The sequence below is a fragment of the Lampetra planeri genome, chromosome 29 (genome assembly GCF_965212315.1).
Source record: "Lampetra planeri chromosome 29, kcLamPlan1.2.h2, whole genome shotgun sequence".
Taxonomy (NCBI): Eukaryota; Metazoa; Chordata; class Hyperoartia; order Petromyzontiformes; family Petromyzontidae; genus Lampetra; species Lampetra planeri.
Window position 1 is genome coordinate 7,876,976 of NC_136135.1, and position 26,403 is coordinate 7,903,378.

Sequence of the window (26,403 nt, forward strand, 5' to 3'; positions counted from 1 at the left end):
TTAAAGTACGCTGTTGAAAAGCGTACAATGGCCAATTAATGTTTGCTCAAGATTATACTAAATGTCGTTGGAAGAATTATTGGAAATGAAACGATAAAAACATGTTTTCTTCATAACGACAAGTGGCAGGCAATCGTGTGACTGTGTGATGCAGTGGAATAATAGCCTCGTATCTGCCACGAGCCGCTGAAATGCGCGAGCAAAACTAAATGCACATTAAACTGTCGCGTCCAATAATCAAGCCCAGCACAAAATGTTCATTTTATGGGCAATAGAATTGCAGCAACAACAAAGAGGACAATCAGTTATCTAAATTAAAATCTGACAATTTAACCTTTCTTTCTGTTGGGAGAAAAATGAACAAAATTTTACAAAAGCAAGTCAATATTTTCCCACAATGCCTGACGAGACCTCTTTTTTATATAACCGTTCTCAACCGCAATACAATTTAGTTTGAAATATTACTGAAGCTTAAAGGCATCTCCAGAGGCGATATCACATCGTGACAGATACAAAAAAGGCCATTTATTCAATCTGGGATAAGCCGCATGCATACGTTCAGTACATTTGTGTTTATAGAATTGAATAGAATAATTCAAAAGCAATATTAAACTTTAGATATATAGTCTTTGTTAAAGGATGTGGCAGGTCGCCGCAAATTTTTGAAGCTGACATGGCAGCAATCAGGCAACTCGTGTGCGACGCGACAGCGCAGCACGGAGCGGCCTTTGAGTACTGTCCAACGCGACGGCAAACAGCGCCGTGTGGGACATCGGCGGCGTTGTTCAATTGTGTTCATGCCGAAGGAAAGTATAGCTGCAGAGTTTTGCGTAAGGTAGGAGTGGGTTGCAAGTAGCACGAAACGTTTACAAATGTACGAGAGTCGGCGAAGAGTGACGGACCAGGGGTCGGCAACCCAAGTAACCAGAAGAGACATTTTTTTTCGAATTTGGTAAAAACAACTCAATATTTAAAAACTGATCTTCCATGGTAATTGGACTCCCATGGTTTAACTGAACTTTCATGGTAAATTGGACTTCCATGGTAAATTGGACGCCCATGGTAAACTAGACATCCATATTTTTCACCTGATGACGATTGCTTGTGTTGCGATCGAAACGTTGTGATATTTTATTCTTTTCTATTTCTATCTACGTGGCTTTACCGAAAAACCCAAAGAATAGACTTCCATAGTAAACTGGACTCCCACGGTCTGGGGTCGGCAACCAAAATAACAAGAAGAGCCATTTTTTTTTATATTCGGTAAAAAAAAAAACCCTCAATATTTTAAGAGCCATAAAACAGCCCTTAAAGAGCCGCACGTGGCTCTGCAGCTGCAGGTTGACGACCCCCTGCTGATGAAGGTGTGAGAGCTCGACGCGGACAATAAGACATGGTGGCTCGGGGTGGGGGGGGGGCCTTCCATCCAACGGTGGATAGATGCTGGCTGCTGTTGATGATGAAGATCAAGATGAATGGCCCATGAGCCCTGCCCCAGCTGCAGATGGCTGCATAATGCCAACAGTGTTTGAGGTAATAACCCCACAGCATTTCCAAGGGGGCCCTAAAAGTTAAGGCCCTAAAAGTTGGTGCAATATACAATCGGGTAGTAAATTACACTTGCACAGCTGTAAAACTTGAAGAAGAAGAAAAAAAAAAGCTACATTCTCTCGGCTATGATGAGCACTGCCAATGTAATAAGAAACGGAAGAGAAAGAGAATAAAGGGCTTCTTGCGGATGGCAAATGCGTGAGGTGAGACTGCGTGGGGGGATGATGAGAAGCCAACGGAGCTCCGGCTAGGCAGGAATTGTGTGATCTTTGACCCGGTTGCGCAGGTAATAACGACTCACGCAAGGATCCCCCCCCCGCCCCCTAATCCAGCCACAAATTCCACTCGCGGTGGAATGTGGGCGCAGTAATTTTACGAATTCACGACTGTGTCAGGCCCGTAAAAAGCGCATCTCTGGTGGGCCCGATTGTGATGCAAATGTGCTGCCCACACCCCTCCGTTGCACAAGCTCGGCACTAATAAAAAGGGGAGAGACAGAAGCCCTCTCCTCTAACTGGCACAGAGGTGACAACGATTGTGGGTTATGCGCCCATCAGTCAAACCCCGCACCGCATTACTTTGGGCTGCAAATTATCGAGAAACAGTGAGACGTGGAGATAGTAAAACCGTTTGACATCTGCTGCAATCCCAGCACGACGCGATATATCTCACAGTACATTAGGATTGGCACCTGTGCTTTACAAGTTGCTGTAAAGATTACATTTGTTTCTGAATTATTATCTTCATGGTACGTTCATGATTTTAATTTGTGATGTAAAAGTATGAATGTCAACTCGTCATTGTGCTGTTCTTTATTCTTGACTTAAAGCTGTCGTGACTGCAGCAATTCATATTCTTTGGGCCTTTCTGTAAAGTCACGTAGACAGGTTCAAATAAACAAAAATAAACCAAAAACTACGACGTTTTTGGTTTAGCTGTATCAAGTAAGAGATACAGCTATCGTTTTGTGACGGTTCCACCTGAAGAAGGAAGCTTGTGTTGCCTCCGAAACGTCGTGATTTTTTATTTTATTTTTATTAATTTTAATTTTTTACCTACGTGACTTTACCGAAAAAACCTAAGAATATGAATCCTTGCAGTCACGAAAGCTTCAAATCTAGAATTACCACTGGCGTTAGCCGGGAATCGAACTCAGGCCACCGGGTTTATATTGCGGTGCGGTAACCACTGCAACTCTGCTCCCCGCATGCACGCACGAACGCACGCACACAAACACTCACACCCATACATATGTACACACCTGCTTCCAAGTCTTTGAAATGGAAGGAAATGCAAAGGATGGAAAAAAGGAAAACACACATTTACAATCCTGTTGAAGTAAACATGTAAGTGCTGATCGCGAGGAAAATGCAAATGTTGTGAGTGAATGTTTCAAGAGCAAGGACAAGCGCTTACCAGGGGGCGCAGTGGTAGGGCCTGTAAGAAACCGCAAAAAAAAAAAGAAACATAAATTAAATGATGGAAGCATGTGATGGCATGCACATGAGTACATAAAGACAAAGATGCCCCTCCCCCACCCCCTGTATAGGCTTAACAGACTGCTGGGGCAAGTGCTGTTAGCGAGCACCTATGAAGGCCGGCGCGGCACACGAGGGGGTGGGTGCCCAGTATCACGCCTGGACGCCTTTGTCTCCCTAGTGGCGATGTTTTACACGCTGCATCAGGTACTCAATTGAGGCTGATTTGACCTAGGGGAGGCCCAGGACCGGTTCAGATTATCGTCACTGGTGTTGGCCGTGAGCGGGAATCGAACTCAGGTCACCGGGTCCGTAGCGCAGCTCGCCAACCACTGCGCCACCACTCCCCACGAGCACTTACCAGGGGGTGCAGTTGTAGGTCCTGTAAGAAACCGCAACACAATAACAAATTGAACGATGGAAGTTGGTGATTGCATGCACACGCGTACGTGCACACATACGCACCCACACATGCACACACAGTTCAGTACCGGTCCCAGCTACCTGCCTATGCGTTACTTTGTTGACGATCGGGCAGAGTCAAGTCATCTCCTTCTCAACAATATTCCGAATTTTGAAAAAATAAAATAAAAAAAAAGCCGGCTTAAAAACTCAATTGATACTTTCCTGGGTAAAAGTAACGATGTTTTTTTTTTAAAGGTTACTTGGATAAAATTAAAAAAATAAACAGATTTTGGCCGACTGAATTCATTTTGAAAAAACCGAACCTCATAATGCAAAGGGAACATCGCCAACATATTTAATCGGAGTGCATTCACTGCTATGACGTTATCATAAATCAGAAAGGCGGACAATTGTCCAAAGAAAATGGAATAGAGGAATGGAAAAGAAGCGCGTGGAGACGCATGCTTGAAATCCGCATCGAGTGGGGTGACAACGTTGATACTCAACAGTCAGAGACACGACGTTGACTGCAGAGCAAAAGGAAGTGGCGTCAAGGCAGGACCACGTGGCTCCAAAGGACGATGCCCGGTGGCAATGATTGGAGCGGCAGCCAATGGGAGAAAGAAAACAAATGCCTGAGAGATACGTCCACTGCTGAGATGGAGCGATGAGACGGGCTCGTGTGCAGGTGCAAGATGAATTGTTACTTCGCAGGCCCATGTGAGATGGTGACGGCTTGGAGAAATCTTCATCCAGCAGTGGATAGATGATAGAATGCTGTGTACAGGCAGAAGTATAATGATATGTCGGTTTGCGTGAAAACATGAAATAGCTAATCGCGCGTGTGGGTTCGTTGAATCAGGAGGGTGGTAAATGCGATGCCGAGTCTCTCCGAGAGAGGTTTATCTAGGTCACTGTAATCACCGGATTCTCCACATTGTAAGATGCTCCGGAACGTAAGATGCAGCCCAAACGTGTGCCTGGTGTCAATAACGTTATACAGATGTGGTCTCATACACACACACCTACTTGATCATACGACGCACCCACATTTTTGCTTTAACATGCAGGGATAAAAAAAAGAGTGCACCATAATCCGGAAAATACGAGGAGAAACTGTTCCTGGGTTTTGGCAATGTGTAAATTAAAATGATGGATTATGGCCAGTTTTAAATGGTCCGCTCTTCCTCACTGTGTCAGAAGGTGATCAATGTTCATTTTACTGGAGCTCAGGATGCGTTGATTTTATCGGCAGAAATGACCAGGGGGGCGGGTTGCAGGAAGTGCACGCACTGGCCTCAGGACGTTTGTTAATCGCAGGCGGGCTGACCATTGGCCTTTCCAGCACCCCTCTCGTGGTCAGTGACTCGGCCTGCCTACCAGAGATTAACACGCGGTGGGCAACTATGGAGCCGAGTTGGCGCAACAACGATAAGTCACCGTCACGAACGCGAGCGTGACGCAGACCTCCCCCGTGCGAAGAGTAGACAGGACCTCAGCTGACTTCTTCAACGAGCGCACATTTTGTTTTGCACCGTGGGCCAACAGTTATAGTTAGAATCAGAATGTTCACTATTAATATGGAGGAGCCGCACGCTTGGAATTACACCGCGCAAAAGTGGAGCCCATAGATCAAATGGCGTATACAAGTTTGAGATATCATATTGACTGTTCGGAGAAGCAAGTGGGCGTGGGAGGGACGCATCTGTCGAAGGGTGTCGAGACTAACGACGGGGCGGGTGGCCAAAGCAGAGAACTGGCCCCAGAGGATGGATGGTACTTGCGGGGTAGGAGGAATGGAATAAACAGGAGTGCAGGAGCTTAGATGAATCGTTCACGAATTCGTTGCTACGTGAGACCGTGAAAAGACGGCAACGTTTTGGAGAGGGCCTTCAGTGGCTAGGTCATGGCTACGCCGTTGACGATAATGAAACACAAAGCATTACATCTAGAGTCATGTTCACGATGATCCTGCGGGACGTGTTTTTCCATTTCCCTTCTTGAGTTAGTTGTGTGTGGGAGGGAGGAAACTGGAGTGCCCGAAGAGAACCACCTATCGAACGCTCAAACACCTGCAGAGACAGCTCGGAAATCGCATTTGTGTGTCCTTCCCATGGTAGGGGCATCTCGTGCACATCATGGACCCATCCTTGCGAGACCCGCCAACCCGACGTCGCTGGTACTTCAGGCGGCATCGTTGACGGTGTCGGTGCGGCGACGGGGGGGAGCTCACCGAGCCGCGTGCTGATGTAGAAGCGCTTGGTGCTGTGGCCCAAGTTGTTGGTAGCCGTGCAGTTGATGGGCGGGATGTTCTCCGACACCTTCACCATCACCACGCTCGTCAGCACGCCCGTCGTCTCATCCCAGCTGTCGTTCTGCTCGCCCTGCGAGATGACAAAAATTCAGTCGTCGGCGAGCCCAACTCATTTAGAGAGAGAGAGAGAAAGCGACAACTCTTGCCAAAACGTTTGCGGCTTGCGAGCGGCGGGACAGCGAGTGCAAGGTAACAGAAGAGGGGGGGTGGGGGTGTCAGTCCATTACCCCGAGTCGCTCGCGAATGACATTTCCGCGCCACGGGACACGGGGTATTTTTTTTACAGCTGATGGATGCCTGTCTAAATATACGCATCTGCACGCTGAGGGGTGACATGTTAGCCGCTCGGATTGTGCCTCATTACCGGGGACGTCTCTGCTTCAAAACGGTAGCCAGCCCTGACACACGGAGGTGGGTGGGGGGGGTGGAGGGGGGCTCACGCTGAAATGTTTATTGAAATGACGCTTCAATAGCGCAAAGCGTACGCATTCCGCCTCTTAACAGTGCGCATCCTCGTAGCTCGCTTGTAGATTCACTTAATCAAGGCTTTCAAGCACGGAATTAGGGAATGGCTTCAATCCTTAAATGTGTGTGGTTTTGATGAGCATTGTCGCCGTAAAGATAATGGTAACAATAAGCATCATCATCACACAATTGATTTTGCATTCAACAAGTTTGCCTTCTCACTTGACGTAAAACGGTCCGCCGCCGTCATTGTGGAGCATTTCGTGAACGAGGATGGCACTCAACACAGCCGCACGGATAGCGATTGCCGACGTGGTGAAATGAAAATCAGCTCCTCACTCCACAAATTAGGGTTTCCCCAGACGAGCGACGAACCTCGTGTTATATTTTGATTCATTTTCTCCGTGCGTAATTGTGCGCAAATAACAATGCATCCACGCGCTTCCGCGAGTTGTTATTGAACCGCTGTCGAATTGCTGACAAATTGCATCTCTTTAGCGGAACATCCTTCAAGAGGGAAGTGAAAGTCTCAGTTGAATTTATTTTCCTCACGAAGGAATTGTCATTTAAGAAACCAGGTGTTGCTATGGAAATGCTTTGGTTTAAAATGATATTTCAAAGAATCGTGATAGGAGTATATATTTCATCGCGACAATCTTATTTTATGCTCATTTACTCTGGAATGCCTTTCTGAGTCTCAAGACTACAATTCAGGAGATTCCCGCTAAGTTTTTGTAGAAGTGGTAACAATGTCTACGCGTTTCCTAATTGAGAATTTTTTTTTTTTTTTTTCATCGGGAAAAACCACACACGGGCCCACTTTCTCGTCTAACAACATCACGGAGTCTTTGACGTCAAACTGTGAAGGTGAAGATGTGTGCAGCAACGATCTTTAATGCACCCTCAAAATTTACCAGGGCGGCCATGGGCTCAGACCGTGAACCTCTGCAACAAGTGGGGGAAGAAAACCTGCTGCCCGCTCGGCCGTTTGCCACGCTCGGGCGACGCATGCACACACGCACGCACGCACACACGCACGCACGCACACACACACGTACGCACACACACGCACGCACGTACGCACGCATGCACACACACACGTACGCACACACGTATGCACGCACACACGCACGCACGCACACACACACGTACGCACACACACACACACGCACGCACGTACGCACGCATGCACACACGCACGCACGCACACACGCACGCACGCACACACACACGTACGCACACACACACACGCACGCACGTACGCACGCATGCACACACACACGTACGCACACACGTACGCACGCACACACGCACGCACACACACACACGCACGCACGTACGCACGCATGCACACACACACGTACGCACACACGTACGCACGCACACACGCACGCACACGCGCACACACACACGTACGCACACACGTACGCACGCACACACGCACGCACACGCGCACACACACACACACACGTACGCACGCACGTACGCAGGCACGTGCGCGCACACACACACACACACGCACGTACGCACGCACGTACGCAGGCACGTACGCGCACACACGCACACACACACACAGATTCTAAGAGCTGAAGTCGGGTGAACCCATCGTGGCGGCGCGTGCACCGCCCGGGCCCCAAAAACACTTACAGAGTCCGACGGCTTTTCCCACGAGATGTCTGGGCGAGGGTTTCCAGACACGATGCACACCAGTCCGGTGGTGTCACCCAAGGTTCGCGTCTCTTTGTGATCCTTGGACTCATTGAACATCGGCTTCCCTGGAACACAGCGCGGTCACAGTTGGAAGGAGTCGGCACGCAAGAAAAATTTCCATACTCAAACGAGCGACAGGTATTGGAGGGGGGGGGGCGAATCTCATCTTCGTTGGCTGCCCTGAGCCAGTGGTGGAAATTCCACACTCCCACGATGGGGATGAATCAAGCCGAAAGGCTTATTGAAAGTGGTACTCATTTTATTAGATGCAGGGATGTGATGCGTTGAGCCAGTCGACCAGCTGGTAATGACTGTGCCAAGTGGCGAGTTCATGGATTCATCATCATCATGTCAATAGTCTACAGCAACACGAGATTCATTGACAAGGGATTCTCCCTGCGTTTATCAACTACCGTATTGTCTAGTATTTTAAAGCAAAAGTTTGAGGTAAATTTGATCATCCGGTAGGAGTGTGCAATATATGTGTGTGTGTGTGTTCATGATCAGATTTAGTATAACGTTATTTTAGTTTTGTTGCGGTTGCACACGAGTCAAGAGCCGCATGGCTCACAGGGTTATACCTAAAAAATGAAAACTGAAACTAACACCGGGCACAATCTTGGGGTACACATCTTACTTTCCGGAGAATCTCACAATCCAGAAAAAGCTGTTACCGATATGGACTAAACCTTTATCTCCATAGTAAGAGTAATCGCCCGCTTCTTAATTGTCCAAAACTCAAGCGTTCAGAATATATTTTGACAACAATACGGGGTCCCTTGGTGATACTTTAAAAGTCACAGGTCAAAAACTGCACCGGAAATTTTAAAACAGAACCATTCACTTTGCCGAACTATCTCTCATTGTCATTCGTGAGAAATGTGCCCAAGCTTGGGCCTCCATGTACTAATTTCCTCCCTTAGGGTACCATTAGAATGTTCCACATTTTGTAAGCGCAAGCGAATTCAGGCTGTAATTATTAAAAATAAAAAAGTTATGGAAGTGAAATATTACAGCAAAGCTTTGATAAACTGAATCCGAATTTGGGTAATTTTTTTGGGATGCTCCATTTTAAGCTGTATAACACTATTCTGTTAAATTGAACGGTGAATAGTAATAGAAAAAATGTGCCAATAATGAGAATCTGGGGAGCGACCCATGCCTAAACTGGATCATCAAGTCTAGCGAATTGACTCTCGGAGCCTGGCCATCGATGACTGCAAAAAAATGAGACGTCATATTCTATTTTTTTTTTACTTAGTTTCGCAACAACAAAAAATCTAGTTTTGAGGTTTAAAAAAAGCAAGATTTCATATGATTGCTTGCTATGTGAAGAACATATTTAGGGTGGAAATATGTTGTAACGTTCCTTTAAGTAACTTGAGTCTAATTTTTTATTTAAAGCTTTCGTGACTGCAGGGATTCATCTTCTTGGTTCTTTCGGTAAAGTCACATAGAAGGGAAATAATAAAATAATAAAAATAAAACATCATAAAACAATTCTCACGACGTTTCGGCCACAACGCAAGCAGCCGTCCTCAGGTGAAGAACAGGTCTGTCTTCAGACGCTGTCTCTCCGACAGACCTGTTCTTCACCTGAGGACGGCTGCTTGCGTTGTGGCCGAAACGTCGTGAGAATTGTATTATTTTATTATGTTTTATTTTTATTATTTTATTATTTCCCTTCTACGTGACTTTACCGAAAGAACCAAGAAGATAACTTGAGTCTCTCAGAAGCAGTTCTTTGATGTCAACTTTTGCGAGCCGTTCTCTAACATAGGGCACATGGCACTCGTCTTGCGGTGTCAATTGGAATGCAATTGGGCGGGGGGGGGGGGGAGACAAATTAAACATTTAAGATGAAGAAAATATTCACTTTGAAGCAGGGAATTGCGTCACAAAGACACACATTAGATTTTTCATTTTCACGACTTTCTTTTCTTATTGAAAAAGAGCGCTTAAAATATATAGAATGGACCCACACTCTCTGACAGCATAGAAGCATTTGCACTGGAGAATGACACCAGGCGGATGACAGCAACAGCAAAAAAACAACTTATGCCATTCCTCCGGTAGATTTGATTCACCCAGCCACAGGACAGCAGCACTCCGTTTAAAGCTCGTTTCACGAAAGAGTTGATCAAATGTGCACCAAGACCTTCAGTGTTGGGATTGCAATAAAAAAATTTTGCGAGCATGAAAAGGAAATTAAGACATTTTTCATTGTCGTCATTGGTGACTGATCCGAAACCATCAATTTACCACGCTCTGGTGACTAAAACATGGATCTTGACACAGAATACCAGTGGCTCTTGACACCCACTGCACTGACATGGGCATTAGCCTCCTGATCCGCGAGACGTGAGACTAAACGTCCGCTCCGAGGGCCGCGTGCACCGGCGTGCGTGTGCGCCGCGCGTTTAACGTTTCATAACGAAGGCGGAAGGTGGTGGGCGGTGAGGGGGGGTCGCATTGATGAGACCCCCGTCACTGAAATTCGCCCCCCACCTCCCCCTCTCTCCCCAGACTCGTGAAAAAGGTAATTGCAACAGCCGCTATCGTGCCATTAAAACAACACAGCTGCTCATCCCACGCGCTGAAGATGATTATTTTTCAAAAATCATTCTGCTGAATCGCAAACAGGTTCAACGCTCTCATTTGCAATGCAAAGTGACAGGCGCGCGCGCGGGCCGTTGTCAAAACGCGGCTCTGGTGCCGGTCGTTTAACGCGCTCGCTCGTTCGGCGACCGGAGAGGGAGAAAGCGGAACACGCGCCGCCACCGACGCCACGCCGTCGTACCTTCCACGGTAACTTTGACGGAGCTCGAGCTCACGAGGCCCGGCACGGAGGGCAGGGAGGCCACGCAAGAGTACTCGCCCATGTCGGACAGCTTCACGCTCGGCAGGTTCAGCGTGGCGACGTTGGACACCACCTTCCCGGCCTGCAATGCGCAGCAGAAACAAAGTGGGCAACTTTTCGGCGAGAGTGTGATCTGTGAGTATTGAGAATTCCATCGTTTTACTCTTAATTCTTACCCAATGGCAGGATACGCACACCAGTATACGGTGGGGATGTAAGAAACTTGCCTCATTGTATCAACTGCCGTGCAGGCAGGTTAAATCGGTGACCTCCGGATTGCAACTTCAGTGCAGTAACCATTACACTGGATCAGCATCCGTTTCCGAGGAGACCAATGGAAATAGGAATGACCTTACCACCTCTACCTCCCACCCTCCACCCACGCTGGGTCGCAGCGACATCGTTTCCAGTTCAACATTTATGCTTGCATGGCACGGCAGCCCACCTACGCATATGCGTAGCATGTACACAAGCCACAAAGTGGCCCGGAATTTCTAACACACACACTTCCTTAATTGGGCCACATTTGCTAGTTTGCTCATTAACCATGCAAAAGCCTCCCTTTGTTCCATTTAAGTCACAGATTCCTTGCCTGTTCTTTAATCTGAGCTTGAGGCTTCACGCGATAAGGCCTCTGCTTGGCCGAGATTAGTTACACGGCGACTTGAGTCGATCTCGGGTATTTCAGCTTTGTCAATGCGCTTCGCGGTGCTCTCAGCGCTTTGACATTGCTTCACGTGAAAGTTGTCCCATAGATCTATGTTGTATTGTGATGGATTTTCAGCGTCGCTCACCAGAATTAAAATTCCGTGTCACCTTTGTGTCGTTGGTGAAACAGCGTAGTGGGGCTCAGCATCTTTCAAAAGATCCTAAAGCCCCCTCTCGCTGGCTCTGCTTTAAAGCATTCAGTGTTGAGACGTTCTCTCTTTTTTTGGGCAAGAGAAGCCCCATTGTTATCACGTCAGATTAACCACACAAAGACAAGCAGGCTTCAATGCAAAACCCGTTGGGCGCAAAGTTGTTAAATGAAGTGGCTCTGCATAAAGACGTTCATCAATAATGATCAACAGTGACTCCATTGCCCTCGAGTGTCTCCCTGGTCGGGATAAAAGCCACCGTCACTTGAGGGCCCAATCTCAATCTCGCTGAAAATGAGTTATAGGGAGGTTAAAGGAATAAATGTCTTTCTGGGTATTTTTTTTTGTTCCGCGAGATGGTTTTTGTAGCTTTGTTCAAGTGGAGTGACCCGCTCGCTCGCCCGCCCGCCCGCTCATGATAATTTCAAGGTTACTCTTTGTCAACCTAAGATAGCTTGAGCAAGGCAGGAGGAGGGCGCCGATGTTAACGTGACGCCAATGAGGCAAAAAGCCCTCCCCCGCCACACCTCTAGTCCGAACCGTGTGGCAGGCCAATCGACAAAAAAAAACACGGCAGTCGTGACTCCTTTATCCGGAACGTTTCCCAAACGCACGGAGGAGCTTGACAGCAGTTTTTGGCCAAAAGACGTCGGCTGCCGTCGGAATAAAAAAAAAATAGTAGCAACGCGCATTGGGATTTATTTTATTTGCTGAAAAAGAGTCTGGCTCTCACGAGAGTGGCAACAGAGGAAATTGCCTGCCGGCAGCGTGCACACCAGAGAGATGGCTCAGAGCAGGTTGCACTCACACACCACCGGACATGCGAGAGAAGACCCCAGATGTCTTCTTGCAGAGCTGTCTGAGGCTAAGCCCAGCGCGGGATCAATTGTGACAAGTTCTTATAAAAATAGACAGAAGGAGAGGGAGAAATAAGCAATGAACCGCAACAGGCTAAAGCTATGGAAGTACACTTTGTACTTCAAAACGTAGGTTTCCAGAAATACATTTAAGCCATGACATGTTTCAACTGCATGCAGTCTCCCCAATGCCAACCAAGAGAATCGCACAAGTTGCACAGTATCATTTTACTTCACACATATTATTGAGCAACACACAGTGACACTCACAGAGCCTACTAAACCATTTGCTTATGTAATGCACTCTGACTTAGAATGACATCACCGGAAATTATCTTTGTACAGCAGCATTATTGACATCTTATTAGAGAAGCAATTATCTTTTCACACACCAGGGAGGCCAGCTTCGTGATTAAATTCAGAAAAGCCACGAAAACAATGATGTCAGCACACAAACAAATCAGGCCTCAATGCATAGCAGTGGCCTCACCACCAGCCTCTTTTGTCACTTGAAACCACATTTCACACCGCCAATTGCGCAACAGTGGGGACGTATTGCCGGATGCTGATGTGCGGCTGCGAGTGGTGGAGTGCAAGGAAATCCGACCAATGAAATCCGACCAATGAAATCCTGCCCATGAAAAACAGTAACGTCACAAATGAGCTCGCTGTGAAGAATGCCAAGAGTGTCTCGACCACGGCAAATAAGGAAGGAAGAAACAAGAGAACCATTGGGACCCGAGGTGACACCGAGAGAGAACAGCCAAGAGAGATGACTCCCGCGGTTTGGACATGTGGTCAAAAAGCGATCGGGGAAAAGAACGGCGCACTCGTGTGGCGTTACAAACACAAGCGTGCGGAGAGAGAAAATCGCGGACGGGCAAAGGGTGCATGCCGGGGTGGCTCGGTGATGAATGATCTCGTGAAAACCGGGGGCAACGAGCAGCAGGGAGTTAAAGAAGTTTCCCGAAATGGTTATGTTTGCATCTCTTTGAGAACCGCGGCGACGGACGTGGCCGACGGGATACCTTTCTCCACGTGTAGGTCGGTGTCCCGGACGACGAGGGAGTTGCGCAGGTCACCTGCACCTGCACTCCAGCCATGACCTTGATCGGCTCGGAAGGGGTAAGCTTCACATCATCCAAGTCTGGTGAGGGGGAGAACCAATGGAAAGACAAAACCAGAAGGCCACATTTATTTGGAATCAGAATATTGATTCATCCTGGAGGAATCCGATGAGCTACGAAGATTTTTTTTTTACAGTTGTCTAGGAGGGGTGGGCTCAGAACGTTACAACACCAAACAATACAAAAACACGACAGGAGTTCAAAGTATAGACAAGGCAAGAAAATCACTCAACCCAATAGAAATAAAACTAAACTATTTTACCAGGTAAAGCCCACTGAGCTTCTGTTTCAGAAATGACCTGGCCATAAATGATAGCTCAAACGAAATGGCTTACCATGTGGAAATGTACAGCAACGAAATAATCTAAATAATCTAAACGGAATGTGCAAAGGGTTTAGTTTTGGTGGATAGTCGACTTCAAGACCACAATCCCTTCCAGGTTGATAAATTGAGTATCAAACTTTGACAGGTCCACAGTGCTCATGTTCATTCGATGAAAAGACTGGCTCCTTCCATAGCAATGTGGAGATTTTACCACTGGCTCACGACTGCTAATGTAGATTGGAGTGGCACCAATGCTCATCTGAGAAGGTAGTTTACTGCTACTTTCAACGCTTGCGTAATTTGTTTTATTTATTGTGCCATTTGACGTATATCGGGATGCATCTTTGACGACAATAAACAATGCTTGGAGGTAACCCGCGTGCCTACCCACAGCTTCAATTTGTAAAATAAAACGAGACACCTGTGCAGTGCTCCACAGCAGCTGTGAGTGCACTCTCAAACGCAGGGCACTTGTCTTTCCAGAAACGCATACCACTTACCATGCATCAAAGCAAAATCAATGCAGCCTGTATAATAATAATAATATTCACTTCCCACTGGTCGGCTCTGCAGGGATTACCAAGGTTTCCTTTTTGCCCTTCCCCTTCCGAGACGAATGTTGGGCTGTGGACGCGACCCAGCGGTAACGCGTTCGCTAATCGAATCCGGCAAGGAGTATTTGCCCGTAGAATACCACGCGACGTCTACTTCACAATTGGCCGCTTTTGAGGACAACTGTGGCATTATTCGGAAGGAGGAGGAGGCCATCGTGTGCCGACATCCCGGAGGGAAGAGGAATGGAACGTGTCTGAGATGACGTCCGTCGATGAGATGGAGCGACGGACCGAGTTCATTCGCAGGTGCATGGCGGATTGTAACATCGTGGGATCGTTATTGGTGGCCCCAGCTTGGGAAGCCCTTCATCCAACAGTGGATTGCACGTGACTGATGATGATGATGATGACGCATGTCGAAATTATATCGCACCGTATGTAGCCAACCATGCTAATCGGAGGTGCGGAGCGAGGACAACGAACTAAACACTAAGAGCAGTCCTCAAGAAATTAATTTTCAATATCGATTTAAACGTGAATAGCTCCAGTGCCTTTCTCATTTCGAAAGGAAGAGCATTCCAGACGGCTGCAGAAGCGCGTCTGAAAGCGCGCGATGCAAAACAGCTTGTGCCTTTGTCTTTGGTACCCATATAAACGACTATGCGCACAACGCCATCGCTGTAAGATCTGGCGCGCAGGTCTTGGGATGGATCGTTACATCGCGGGATCGTGAAACGTGGCGGCATCTTGGGGAGGCCTTCATCCAGCAGATCCAAGCCTTACTAGCTATGTTTTTCGCACGTGTATTTATGCATGTACGCGCGTGTGTGTGTGTGTGTGCACATGCATACGGTACTGTGACCGGGGCACAAGCTCCATCTTGAGCCGTTGAGTAATGCACAGCCGCACCGCCCGGAGGCATGGCCCGTCTCATTATGCGAAGCGACGGTGCCTGCGATGCAGGTGACAGCTTCCAGCATGCAAGAAGCCCCCCCACCCCCCCCCTTCAGCGTACTAAGCGTCGCATAGAGCATCCTCGAGCAGCGAGACGTTTGTTTTTTGTTACCGAATTTGATACGCTGTCGAATAGCGCAACACTGTGCTTCCCTAATTTCTGTGAGTACGTGTCAAAATTTTATGCAATGGTTCAATTAAGCCACGTCGCGATGCGCGTGGGGGAAAAACCAAGGCAGGTGGCTACTTCAGTTGCCTCATTAGCGGTTGAATGCTATTTTATGAGAAATTCCAACTGATTTTGTTTTTCCTTCCTAGGATTCCTTTCAAGTTCATCAAATTGATCGTTTCAATATCCTCCAAAATCTCATTCAGAAACCAATTTGTTTCAAACAGCTTTTCTGTGTGACTGGTGTGCTTGAGGTGGCTGTTTTAATTGGGTAGTGGGTTTGTGTTTTGGTATTGGGTCAATCGCGTAATTTCCTTTAGATTGATTGACTTTGGCTTATTAAGCTCAGCCGTAATTGAGTTCCCCACAAAATCCTGTGTGTGCGAGCGTACGCTACGTGGACACGCATTTTGTAAGCCGGAGCAAAATACGGCAATCGCGACGGAGACAACAGCGACATTGACGATGACGATTATTGTTTGTCAACTCTCTCGCGCCACTCACAGTTCACCACGAGATCCTTGCTGCTGTTCATGGAAGTCTCCATCCAGTCGGGATTGAAAGCTTGACACCCGTAAGTCCCGGTGTTGTTCCGATTCACGGCAGGCAGGGTCAGTCTGTCCTTCACGGCTATGCTGGCATAATCGAACTTCACCGGCAAACTCTGAAACGAGCAAATGGGAGCGAGCAAAGTCAGCCGTCACGAACAGCAGAGCCTCGAACACAACACAAACTTCAACGGGCTCGGCTGAAAATCTCCCGTGGCATTACGAGCCTCATGGCATCGGTGCGCATGTACATGCCCTCGTTGTCAATTAACTGCCGGATGCCATGAGAAGAACATAACAGAGTGCCTTCTCACCTGGTCGAAGTCGATCTCGGGTAGGGGGAATCCGTCCGTCTCGCACCTGAACACCACCGTGTCCCCCTCCTTCACGGCCACGCTGGGAGACTCAATGATGAGGTTCACCTTCTCGGGCGGATCTGTTCATCGCAAGGCGTTCCACAGACAGGAATCAGCGTATGCCGCCACCGCCCATCGTCGTAATTAAGCTCAGCGCGGTTATCGCCATCGTCGTCGTTCTCATCGTTGTTTTCATCTTCACCATTTAACAACAATGCCACTTTCATCATCATAATCATCGTCGTGAATTACCACCGGTGCTACCGCCATGATCATTACTGTAGTCAATATTATCAGAAATATTGTCATCACCCCCTTCACTGCCATCATCATCATCATCAACCTTTGTAAAACCAACCTCAAAGTGCGGCACGAATACTAAACCCACGTGTTAAGTTCACCAACGCACTATAATGTCATTGAATACGAGCTAACATCCATGCTGTGTTGTTCTCACAAACCCTACTGCAGATCCCGGCCATAAACCCTCTACACTCTGCGCAGTGTAAATGCCCTGATTGAGTGTCCATGACTAGCATAGCTGATGTACATTCATGGTGGATTCAGTTGTATTACCACATGCTAACAGGCAATACTACAGAACTACTTCAGAGATCCGTTCAAGTGACCTCTTTCCCACTATAGGGGAGAACACCTTCCCACAGACGCACTGCAACAGGACAACGTTGATTCTGTGCAGGAAAACCTACATCGTTGAAATTCTCGGAGCCACATTCTCCACGTTTTTTGTTAGCCACGTGCTTAACGGTGTCTGTTTGTAGTTGTTATTAAATAAAGCCGTTAATAAAGCTAATATTAAATCAAGAAGTAGCTATATTATACACCTAAAGTTAATTTGAATCGCGTGCAACCCTTTGCAATTTAGTTCGAGTGAAATTGGCAAATCGGTGCACTGGAATGTCACCGATTGCCGCCGCGGCGTAACGGTCCGCACGCTCGAGGGTCGCCTGGTTCGATTCAATTTCCCGGCGCGGCAGTTGAAACAACGGTGCAAAGTTTCTTAAATCCATGTGTTCACCGCAGGTAGTCGATGGGGGGGGGGGGGATCGCGTGCGGCGGGGGTGAATTGCGGGTATTCAAAGAGTAGGTCTTAATACCCCCTTGGTTGGAGCCCCTTCCGCCAGCAGTGGCATGAGAAAGCAATTGCAGGGCTGCGCCTTTACTTTGCTTCACACAGATTTTGTAACAGCATCCGGCAGCACCGAATTGAAACGACCATGTGACAGAGCACGTGTGTGGCAAACGAAGCATGTCAACGCCGCGCTAAGCCACCTTAGAACTAAACTAAAACTATGAGAATGATATAAACTACTGTATACCAATTTTTTATTTTACCAGGTAAGGCCCACTGAGCTACTATATATATTTTTTCAATAGCGAGCTGGCCCCCAATGACAGCTCAACAAAGTGGTTTATCGTGTGGAAATGGATAACAGCCAAATACTCCAAATGCATGTTTCTTAATGTGGAGGGAAAAACTGAAGAACCCGGAGAAAAATCAACGCGACCACAGGGAGAACACGAAAATATACATGCTTCAGGGTCGGGATTGAACCCACGACCTACTGTATATCAGGCGAGGGAGTTGACATCTCGCCACCGCGAACGATAGACGCGCCTCGCGGAGACACGGCAACACCTGCCAGGGAGGCCGTGTCCTGTGACACGCACGCAACGTGCGCACACCCAGCCCGAGCACCAACACCAAACACTGGGACACCCGTCGACCAGTCAAACAGCCGTCGTAATCCCGGGGGGGGGGGGGGGTACTAGAGGGGGGCTCTAAATGGATGACGCAACACACTTTTATTTATCGTCCTCCAATTTACCAACGATGTCCACGCGCCCTTCTCTTGGGACACATGCAAATTGGAGTCCCCAGGCGCGCGGGTAAGTGTCGGACACCGCACGCGTCTCCGGCGCAAACGCGCGGCACCCCGGCAACCGCTACGCAGATTTGTCACCGCGGCGATGGCCCGATGCGCCACATCTTCAATTACCATCCGCGGCTTCCGTTTTTTAGGTGCGCGGGGGTTTGAGTGCGACACCATCAGAGGAAGAGCGTGCGCCTCCGTGTGAGCACGTGTGCACGCGGTGTGGCGAGCTGGCGAGAGCGACGGTGAGCGCACCGAGCTCTGAACCCCATGGCCCGAGTTTGATTCCCGGCCATGACGAACATCAGCGGGCATTCTGATGGTCAACACCACCCAGTGGTTCGCTGCTCCAGACTTAATGGATGCTCGCTACCAGCAGCCTCTAGACGCCATCCAGGTGATCACTGTGTTCAGTATGCATGGAAAAGGCATGCTGATGAACCCTTATGAAGTCAAAAACTGTACAGATACGGCTCCATGCACTTTCTTTAAAACACCCTTTTGCATTTTCCCCAATTTTAATTCGATTGTGCTATTGGTGTCATCTCATTCGAACTGTTCAGTGAAGGCAATGTCACAGCGCCCGCCTCTGAGCTCCTTTGAAGTGAACCTCTTTAACCCACTATGGGGAGAGAGAGAAGCAATTTCCCACAAAGCCCTCCTGCAGGAAAAGGTTTGGTGCGTGGCATTAAAAAGAAAATGTTTCCGCCAATATTTTCATGATTCACCAAGCCGATGTTTTAGCTAAACGATTGAAACACTCACTGAAACAATGTATCATGGTCGAATAGGCTAAGTGACTATCACATAGATTGACGTTTGTCTCTATATTCCCTCCTTGAGCGTGTTCCAGGTAAAATATTTAGTTTAAAAGCATTCCTGAGCATAATACATCCTAAAGACAAGATTTACATCAACAAATAATAGTTTTTTTAAATTATTGGATCGTATTTATTTTGTACCAATGTGCAAACACTGGTGACATCACCCAATGCCACTTGGCACCACTAGTGGCAGCAAAAGGAAGGAAGTGATGTCATAATAAAGACATCACTTCCAGTCAATGGAAAATTGAAGACGAGCCACAGTAGTACAACTGTGGTCATGCAACCCAAACTATGGACCACGTGGTAAAATACCGAAGTCTGCGCTCCTCCAACGGAGGAACAGAAAAACGACATGAACTCTCTCCTGAAGCCTCTCTCGTCTTGGCGAGCAGACGATGACATTGGCAACTAGCTCCTGAGTGTACAGTAGAACCCCTCTTAACGACCACCCATGTTAACAACTGATCGCTTAGCGAGGGGCTTCCATAGAGCCCAATGTGTAGTGTATAGTGTAGTGTATAGTAGTGTGTAGTAGTGTAATCTATAGTGTAGTGTATAGTAGTGTGCAGTGTATAGTAGAATTCCTCTTAACGACCACCCCTATTAATGACTAATCTTTTAGCGACGGGGCTCCATAGAGCCCAATGTGTAGTGTATAGCAGTGTAGTGTATAGTAGTGTAATGTATAGTGTAATGTATAGTAGTGTAATGTATAGTGTAGTGTATAGTAGTGTGATGTATAGTGTAGTGTATAGTGTATAGTAGTGTATAGTGTAGTGTATAATAGTGTGTAGTGTATAGTAGTGTAATGTATAGTGTAGTGTGTAGTTGTGTGTAGTGTATAGTAGTGTAGTGTGTAGTAGTGTAATGTATAGTGTAGTGTATAGTAGTGTGCAGTGTATAGTAGAATTCCTCTTAACGACCACCCCTATTAATGACTAATCGCTTAGCGACGGGCCTCCCTGGATCTCATTCCCCTGTTAACGACGGCCTGTTGGAGGTACAGTAAATGTTACTTAATGCATTATTAACTATGTTTCTTTAATAGTATGTGTTTATAATGTTTTTAGTATCTTTACGTATTAATATCCATTGTTTAAATATTATAACCTAATTTTTCTGGTGAAAAATTATTATTTTTGATGCTATCGGAACGAATTAAGCCTTTAACATGTATTTCCTATACTCGCATTAATGACCAAATCAATTAACGCCGGTTTTGTGGAACCATTTACCGTCATTAGGGGGGGTTCTAATGCATTGCCATCATATGCAAGATTGGAATGGAATCAGATTGATTTAAAGCAAGAAAATCAAAAATCCAATCACCCGAAATTTCGCATAACTAGGCCCGACATTCGGATTTTGCCGGATGAACCCGACACTTGGGAGTCCACCTCTGCTGTATGCACACTCGCAGATGCCCTTTGCCTGTCCCATGTACTCACAGTGCATTGTCACGTTGATTTTCTCCGAGTCGATGGCCTTGCTGCTGCCTGGCATCTTGTAGTTGACCTCGCAGTGGTACTTGGCTCTCACGTCCGACTTCTGCGGCTTGTAGTTCAGGACGGACGTGACGGTGAACGTGCCGTCGGTCTCTTTCGTGACCGTCGGCGTCACTTTCACGTCTGCCACAAGTACCCATGCACGCACACAGTTATCCACCCGTTCGTCTGGTAAACTGTCGACTGTGGGCACAAAGCACCATCAGTGAGCACCCATTATAGCCTGCACGACACACAGACTATGCGGCCAAAACCACGTCAACATATTATCTTCACATACCGCACTAAGCATTCATTTAAGACAGAGTCAACGTAGACTAGGCCCATAACTGGTTCAGACGTTCGTTATCCACGATACCAGGGATCTGGATCGGACTTGGCCAGCCAGGTTTGTAGCGAGGTGCACTAACCACTGTGCTACCGCTCCCCATCCCACAAAGACAAAGATCCTCCCCATATCCTTAGCAGACTGCTGGGGCAAGTGGTGTTTGTGAGCACCTATAAAGGTTGCATGGCACATGAGAGGGTGGATGGCCAGCACCACGCCTGGCTGCCTTTGTCTCTCCAGTGGCGATGTTTACACACCGCACCAGCTACATACCTAATTGAGGTTGAGTCAACCTAGAGGAGGTCCGTGTAAGCAGGTTCGTAGCACAGGGCACTAACCACTGCACTACTGCTTAACCATACCAAACACACACACACACGCAAACTCATTTACAATTAAATTATGTGCGTATGTGCATTTGTGATTCCTGCAAATGAGCTCTGTTAATTAAAATGAATAAAATCAGTGATTGCTAGTGCTGGGCATCAACTGTAAAAATGGCAAATGTTGAACCAAGACTGGAATTTCTGACTACGCATGTTAATTGATTACAGAGTACTACCGGTGACGCAAATGCATCGGTTGTGCCAATTATTGTTCGCGTGATGTAGCTCGATATCACACGTGATCGAGTAGGTAGAGTAGAAACATAAGAGAGGCCCCATGACTTCATGCGCCAATACATTCACGTTACAGCAAAAAGTGCCGTTCCACCTGCAACCATTAAAATCCATTCAGTTTGCACTCATCGCACGCACCATGCGTTTGTATGGCCTTTTGTTTTTTTTGTCCACAATTTTATGGAAAAGTTAAAAGAGAAAAAGCACACATCAACGGAGCGGGTTCCGTGCACGCGCACACGTATGGCTAATACCGTGCGCGCACACACACACACTTCAAACAAAAGCGGGCGTGATGGAAGCCGGTCTGTGAAGCCGGGGGTACATGTGTTTATTTTACGGACGCTACAGGAGATTCAAATGTATTTACTTATCGGCCCATTAGCCCTGAGCTTCAGAAGACCTTTTTTTATCACGCTAAGACAGGGTCTGGATGGCCGATGGAAATCAATTTGCTTATCGGTGGGAAACACATTTCTCGGGGGCTGCTTGGTTAACCTGCGGTGTATTTACATCCAGCACCAGGCCAAATTGTGGCGTGCAACATATTACCGGAACCCGCTGTTGTATTGTAATATCCGAGCGGTACAATCAAGGTCAAAAAGCTGCTGCTGCTGCTCTATTGAGAATCTTTACGCAGCCTGGCGCTGCCGAACCGCGCGTCTAAATTGCGAAGAAACGACGCCCCTTTGCCAATAGCATCCGGAAATGCGGCGGCATTTGTTTGACGGGCGCGATTGCTGATGAGACTCAGAAAGTCGAAACCGTTTTCGGAGTTTGCTGCTGTAACAAATGCTGCTGATAAAGCATTGGGTACCGGGGGGAATTCTATTGGGCAATAGACTACAATGTATTATTTTGCGTTTAGAGAGTGACTTCTAAAAATAGGCTTTATCCTTTCTGGAAATAAAACAGTTGTTCAGATGTTGAGACACCAAAGGCATCACACGTCCGCATTGACCACACATACGTGTGGCAAAACATACGATACAAACATGCTCCGATATTATATGCACTGTCTTTGAAACTAATTGGCCTACGCCAGAGACAGCCTTTTATCTTGGCTCGTCTCACCAGTGTCAGACCAGAGGGCACCAAAAGGCGAACAGCACTAAGGCAATGCAAGCATGATACTCGCAAAAAAAAAATTACTCGCGGATAGAGAGAGACTTCTGTCCGTATATTTATACATGGTTATTTGTGTCCTGCATTGAGAGTGGTGCGCCAGGAACGAAAACTCAACACCCCCGACACTATCACCGCCCGCAAAGCCTGGTTGAGCAGATCTTCTCGAAAGCTTTCACCACTCACTACTGCGGGCGCATTCAGGTGGTGGTGCCCACAGTCGCGCGTGGCGAAATCTCCGCGGAAGAAATGCTGAAGATGCCGCCCAAAGCGGGCAACCACACTCGAGATTACAGGCGGGCTGGGAAAACGTACACCGGTGGCCCTTCTTCGCAGCAAAAATGGGTGGCAAACATGTGATTTGCACATTATAGGTGGGTGAATTGCTTCAGATATTTACCAGCAGATGGCAAAAGGGGCACGGAACCCTTGTACCAGGTGATGTTGGGCTCTGGGTAAGCATTCTGCACCAAACATTCCCCGATCTACACAGAGGGGAAACAAACAGACCAACAGTGGGCGCGCGCACACACAATGACAAAGGAATGCTCATCCATCAACATTCCATAGTATACAATGAGCTGAGGGTGGTGGCTTATATTTTTTTTTATTATGCGCACCCCCTGCACCCACCCAGCTCCGGCTGAAGTCTGCGGGGCAGACACACCCCACGTAGGGCAAGACTTCAGATGCCCCGATAGAAACGATTCAGCAGCGGTTCAATAAGATGTTCCTTGATTGCATGGAGGTGTACGTATGTTGAACTTCTTTCGTGGTGAGGGGGGTGGGCGTTATCTGCTGAATCCCGCCACCCCCCTCCGTAAAGAAACGTACCATGCTAGCCAATAACAAGGCCCTAAAATAAGTGAAGCTTCAGGCAGACATTGCTTTCTCTTCAATGATGCGCTTGAAGCGCTCTTCCTTTAGATCTTAGGAGGCCACTGGAGCTATGTGCTTTTAAATCTAGATTGGAAACTAATTTTGTTTTAGACCTGATTTTTTGTGTGTTCGTTGTCCTTGCCATAACAACTCTGATTAGCAAGAGTTGTTCAACATGCATACAATGAGGAACGTTCCATTGCCTGCAATGTCACTCATTATGTACATCCCCCCCCCCCCCCGCAACATTTATGGAAGAGTTATTATTGACGAAAGTGTTCAGGTTTTGATGTCGCGTGACAAGATAGTGTTTTGCTTAACAGGGTATCGCTGCTAAACATCTATAAAGAATGCGCGTTAACAGCCGCAGGGCGGCATCGCAACGTGTAACAACAAAACAACATTACTCACGGAAAAAAACCAACCCGCACGCAATTCATTTTAAAAAATATTGCCTTGATGAACGAACCAAAGAACGATCCGTTCCACCCACCAGGTGCGCCGGTTAATGCGAGGGCATTCATGGGCACTCGTATGACACGGGGCCCACAACAGCCTCGCTGCGTGCGCGTCCCCACGAGGAGGGATTTTTAAAAAATCTGCGCTGGGCCACTGCAGCCCGAGCCGATCTCTGAGCATGCTGCGCTAACGACGGCTGGCTGCAGTGGCGCCAGTGTGACAACCGTTCCCGCGTGGCTAGTCAGCACGCGCCTTTTTAGTGGACGTCCAACCACCGTGGGCGAGATTCCAGCGCCTGGAGTAATCCACTTGATTTCCCACCAAAGCCTCGCAGACGTTACCTATATATCTGGTGACGTCCGCACCGAGCGATGGCGAAGATAAGTTATGAAAACATGAACGTTGTGAGATGTGGGTTCCGTAACGGCGATTGGCTGGAGAGCCCGACAAATGTGCGGCGTGTTGCTCAGCCAGTTTGTGCACATTCAATTTTACACAGCCGTTCCGCGGGAGAATTACAAAAGCATATTATCACTCCTCCACGCATCCGGTAAACCTCACCGAGCACCTCGACACCTTTTAATTAATGTCCTAGATTGTGTTGTTTGCTCAATTGATTTTTGTCATCTTCCCCTAATTTTATCCAAATCGTGCCATCGGTGTCACATCACGAGACCAATAACGGTCCAGACCTCTCGCAGAGCAGTGAAACTCATCGTTTTGGAGAGACGGTCCATGAAAGCAGGTATCACAGAGCTGCATCTGAGACCTCGGGTCCACACAAAGTTGAGGGCAGCAACCAACTCTGCATACGCGTGATATTTGTCTCACGGCAATAGGACGGATTTTTTTTCTCAGAGCTGGATTTAAGCCACATTACGTTCAGAACCAAATTTTACGTGACATGTTTATTTTCGCACAGTCATTGGTGAGTGGACTGACACCATAGACCACCATCAACTCATTACACTTTGAGGACCTGGTTGACAAAATAGGTAGCTGCCTGGATTTCAACCCACAGATCCCAGCGGTGCCACCTCGGTGCTTAATGACTGCGACGCGTGTGACAGGAAACCTGCATTCTGGAGAAAATGCATCGTAAAGTAAGGTCAAATTAATTCCCATATTGTGCTCCACATTGCAGTGGTGGAAGGATTTTTTTTGGTTCATTCAAAGTATTGTCACCATCCAAATGTTCGCTGCTTGTTTCAAGGGTTCTCAGCTCAAATCCGGCAGGCCACCCCGGTTAATACTGCAGGTGTATTTACCGTAAACACACGCCACATGTTTCACAGGAGACCATTACAGATCAAGTGACGTAATTTGAGATGTGTAGGCCGTTGCGTCAAATTAGGAAATATATATCGGCAAATTACTCAATTTGTGGTGCGCAGACTATTTCTGTGAAAAATAGCACCTCTGCAATAGCCTTGTGCTTGTAATGTACTCAACTGACATCCACTTGCAGGCCGGTGCCGAGTCACCTTGTGCTGCACAGGGACAGCTGCCCCTGGGGGTGCCCTTTGTTCGAGTTTACACAATGCAAGATGCTTTGGGTTGCCGAGAGATTTAAGCACAATATAGACGTGCTGATGAGTATTGTTCTCATTATTTATCCTAAAGGTTCTAAGAGTGGAGAAGCTGCTGATCCCAGAGAGAGCCGTGTGAGTTTCACTGGAAACTGAACAAAAAAATACGTGATCCCATTGAGTGTGAAGTTAAATCCGATAAAAAGCGGGAAAATCCCACTCTTGGGGTCAAATGTTACACCCAGACGATGCACACGTGAACTGTATAAACACGTGTGCATAAATGTTCGTATATCCGTATTTTACACGTATCATATTTACATACATGCGTATAAACATTACACATTCGTACGCTGAAGTAACAATCTAGGCAAGTGAGCACCTCCGATTATCACGGTTGGCTACGTACGGTGCAAAAGAAGTTCAACATATGTACAGCACTACAATACCTAAGGATAAAATAAATACGTAAATTATACGTAAAGACAGGATGCGCTTTTATTACCACTAAACATGGAAAAAAAATCCAAATTATACTGTTTATGCTCTAAATTGGCAGTTATTGCCGTTCGGTGTCGCGTTTGCGGTTATTGCACACATTAAGAGAATCGGCAGCGAAATAACCCAATTAATATGCTTTTTGGATAAGGTTCTTATCCAGTTAGCAGCTTTAGGATTCAAAAACGTTGGCACACATTGCGGGAAC

General features: G+C 47.3%; 1 protein-coding gene across 1 annotated transcript in view; it reads right to left on the reverse strand.

Moving 5' to 3' along the window:
• The window catches only part of LOC144728653 (basal cell adhesion molecule-like), a 67,887-nt gene that overhangs the window by 6,752 nt on the left and 34,732 nt on the right, over window positions 1–26,403 (reverse strand). The window contains exons 5-13 of the mRNA XM_078608227.1: window positions 23,231–23,315; window positions 20,701–20,880; window positions 16,489–16,610; window positions 16,131–16,290; window positions 13,526–13,644; window positions 10,724–10,865; window positions 7,861–7,988; window positions 5,668–5,818; window positions 2,968–2,988 (exon numbers count right to left, since the gene is read on the reverse strand). Coding sequence (XP_078464353.1) covers window positions 2,968–2,988; window positions 5,668–5,818; window positions 7,861–7,988; window positions 10,724–10,865; window positions 13,526–13,644; window positions 16,131–16,290; window positions 16,489–16,610; window positions 20,701–20,880; window positions 23,231–23,315 — 1,108 coding nt within the window. The remainder of the gene's footprint in view (window positions 1–2,967; window positions 2,989–5,667; window positions 5,819–7,860; window positions 7,989–10,723; window positions 10,866–13,525; window positions 13,645–16,130; window positions 16,291–16,488; window positions 16,611–20,700; window positions 20,881–23,230; window positions 23,316–26,403) is intronic.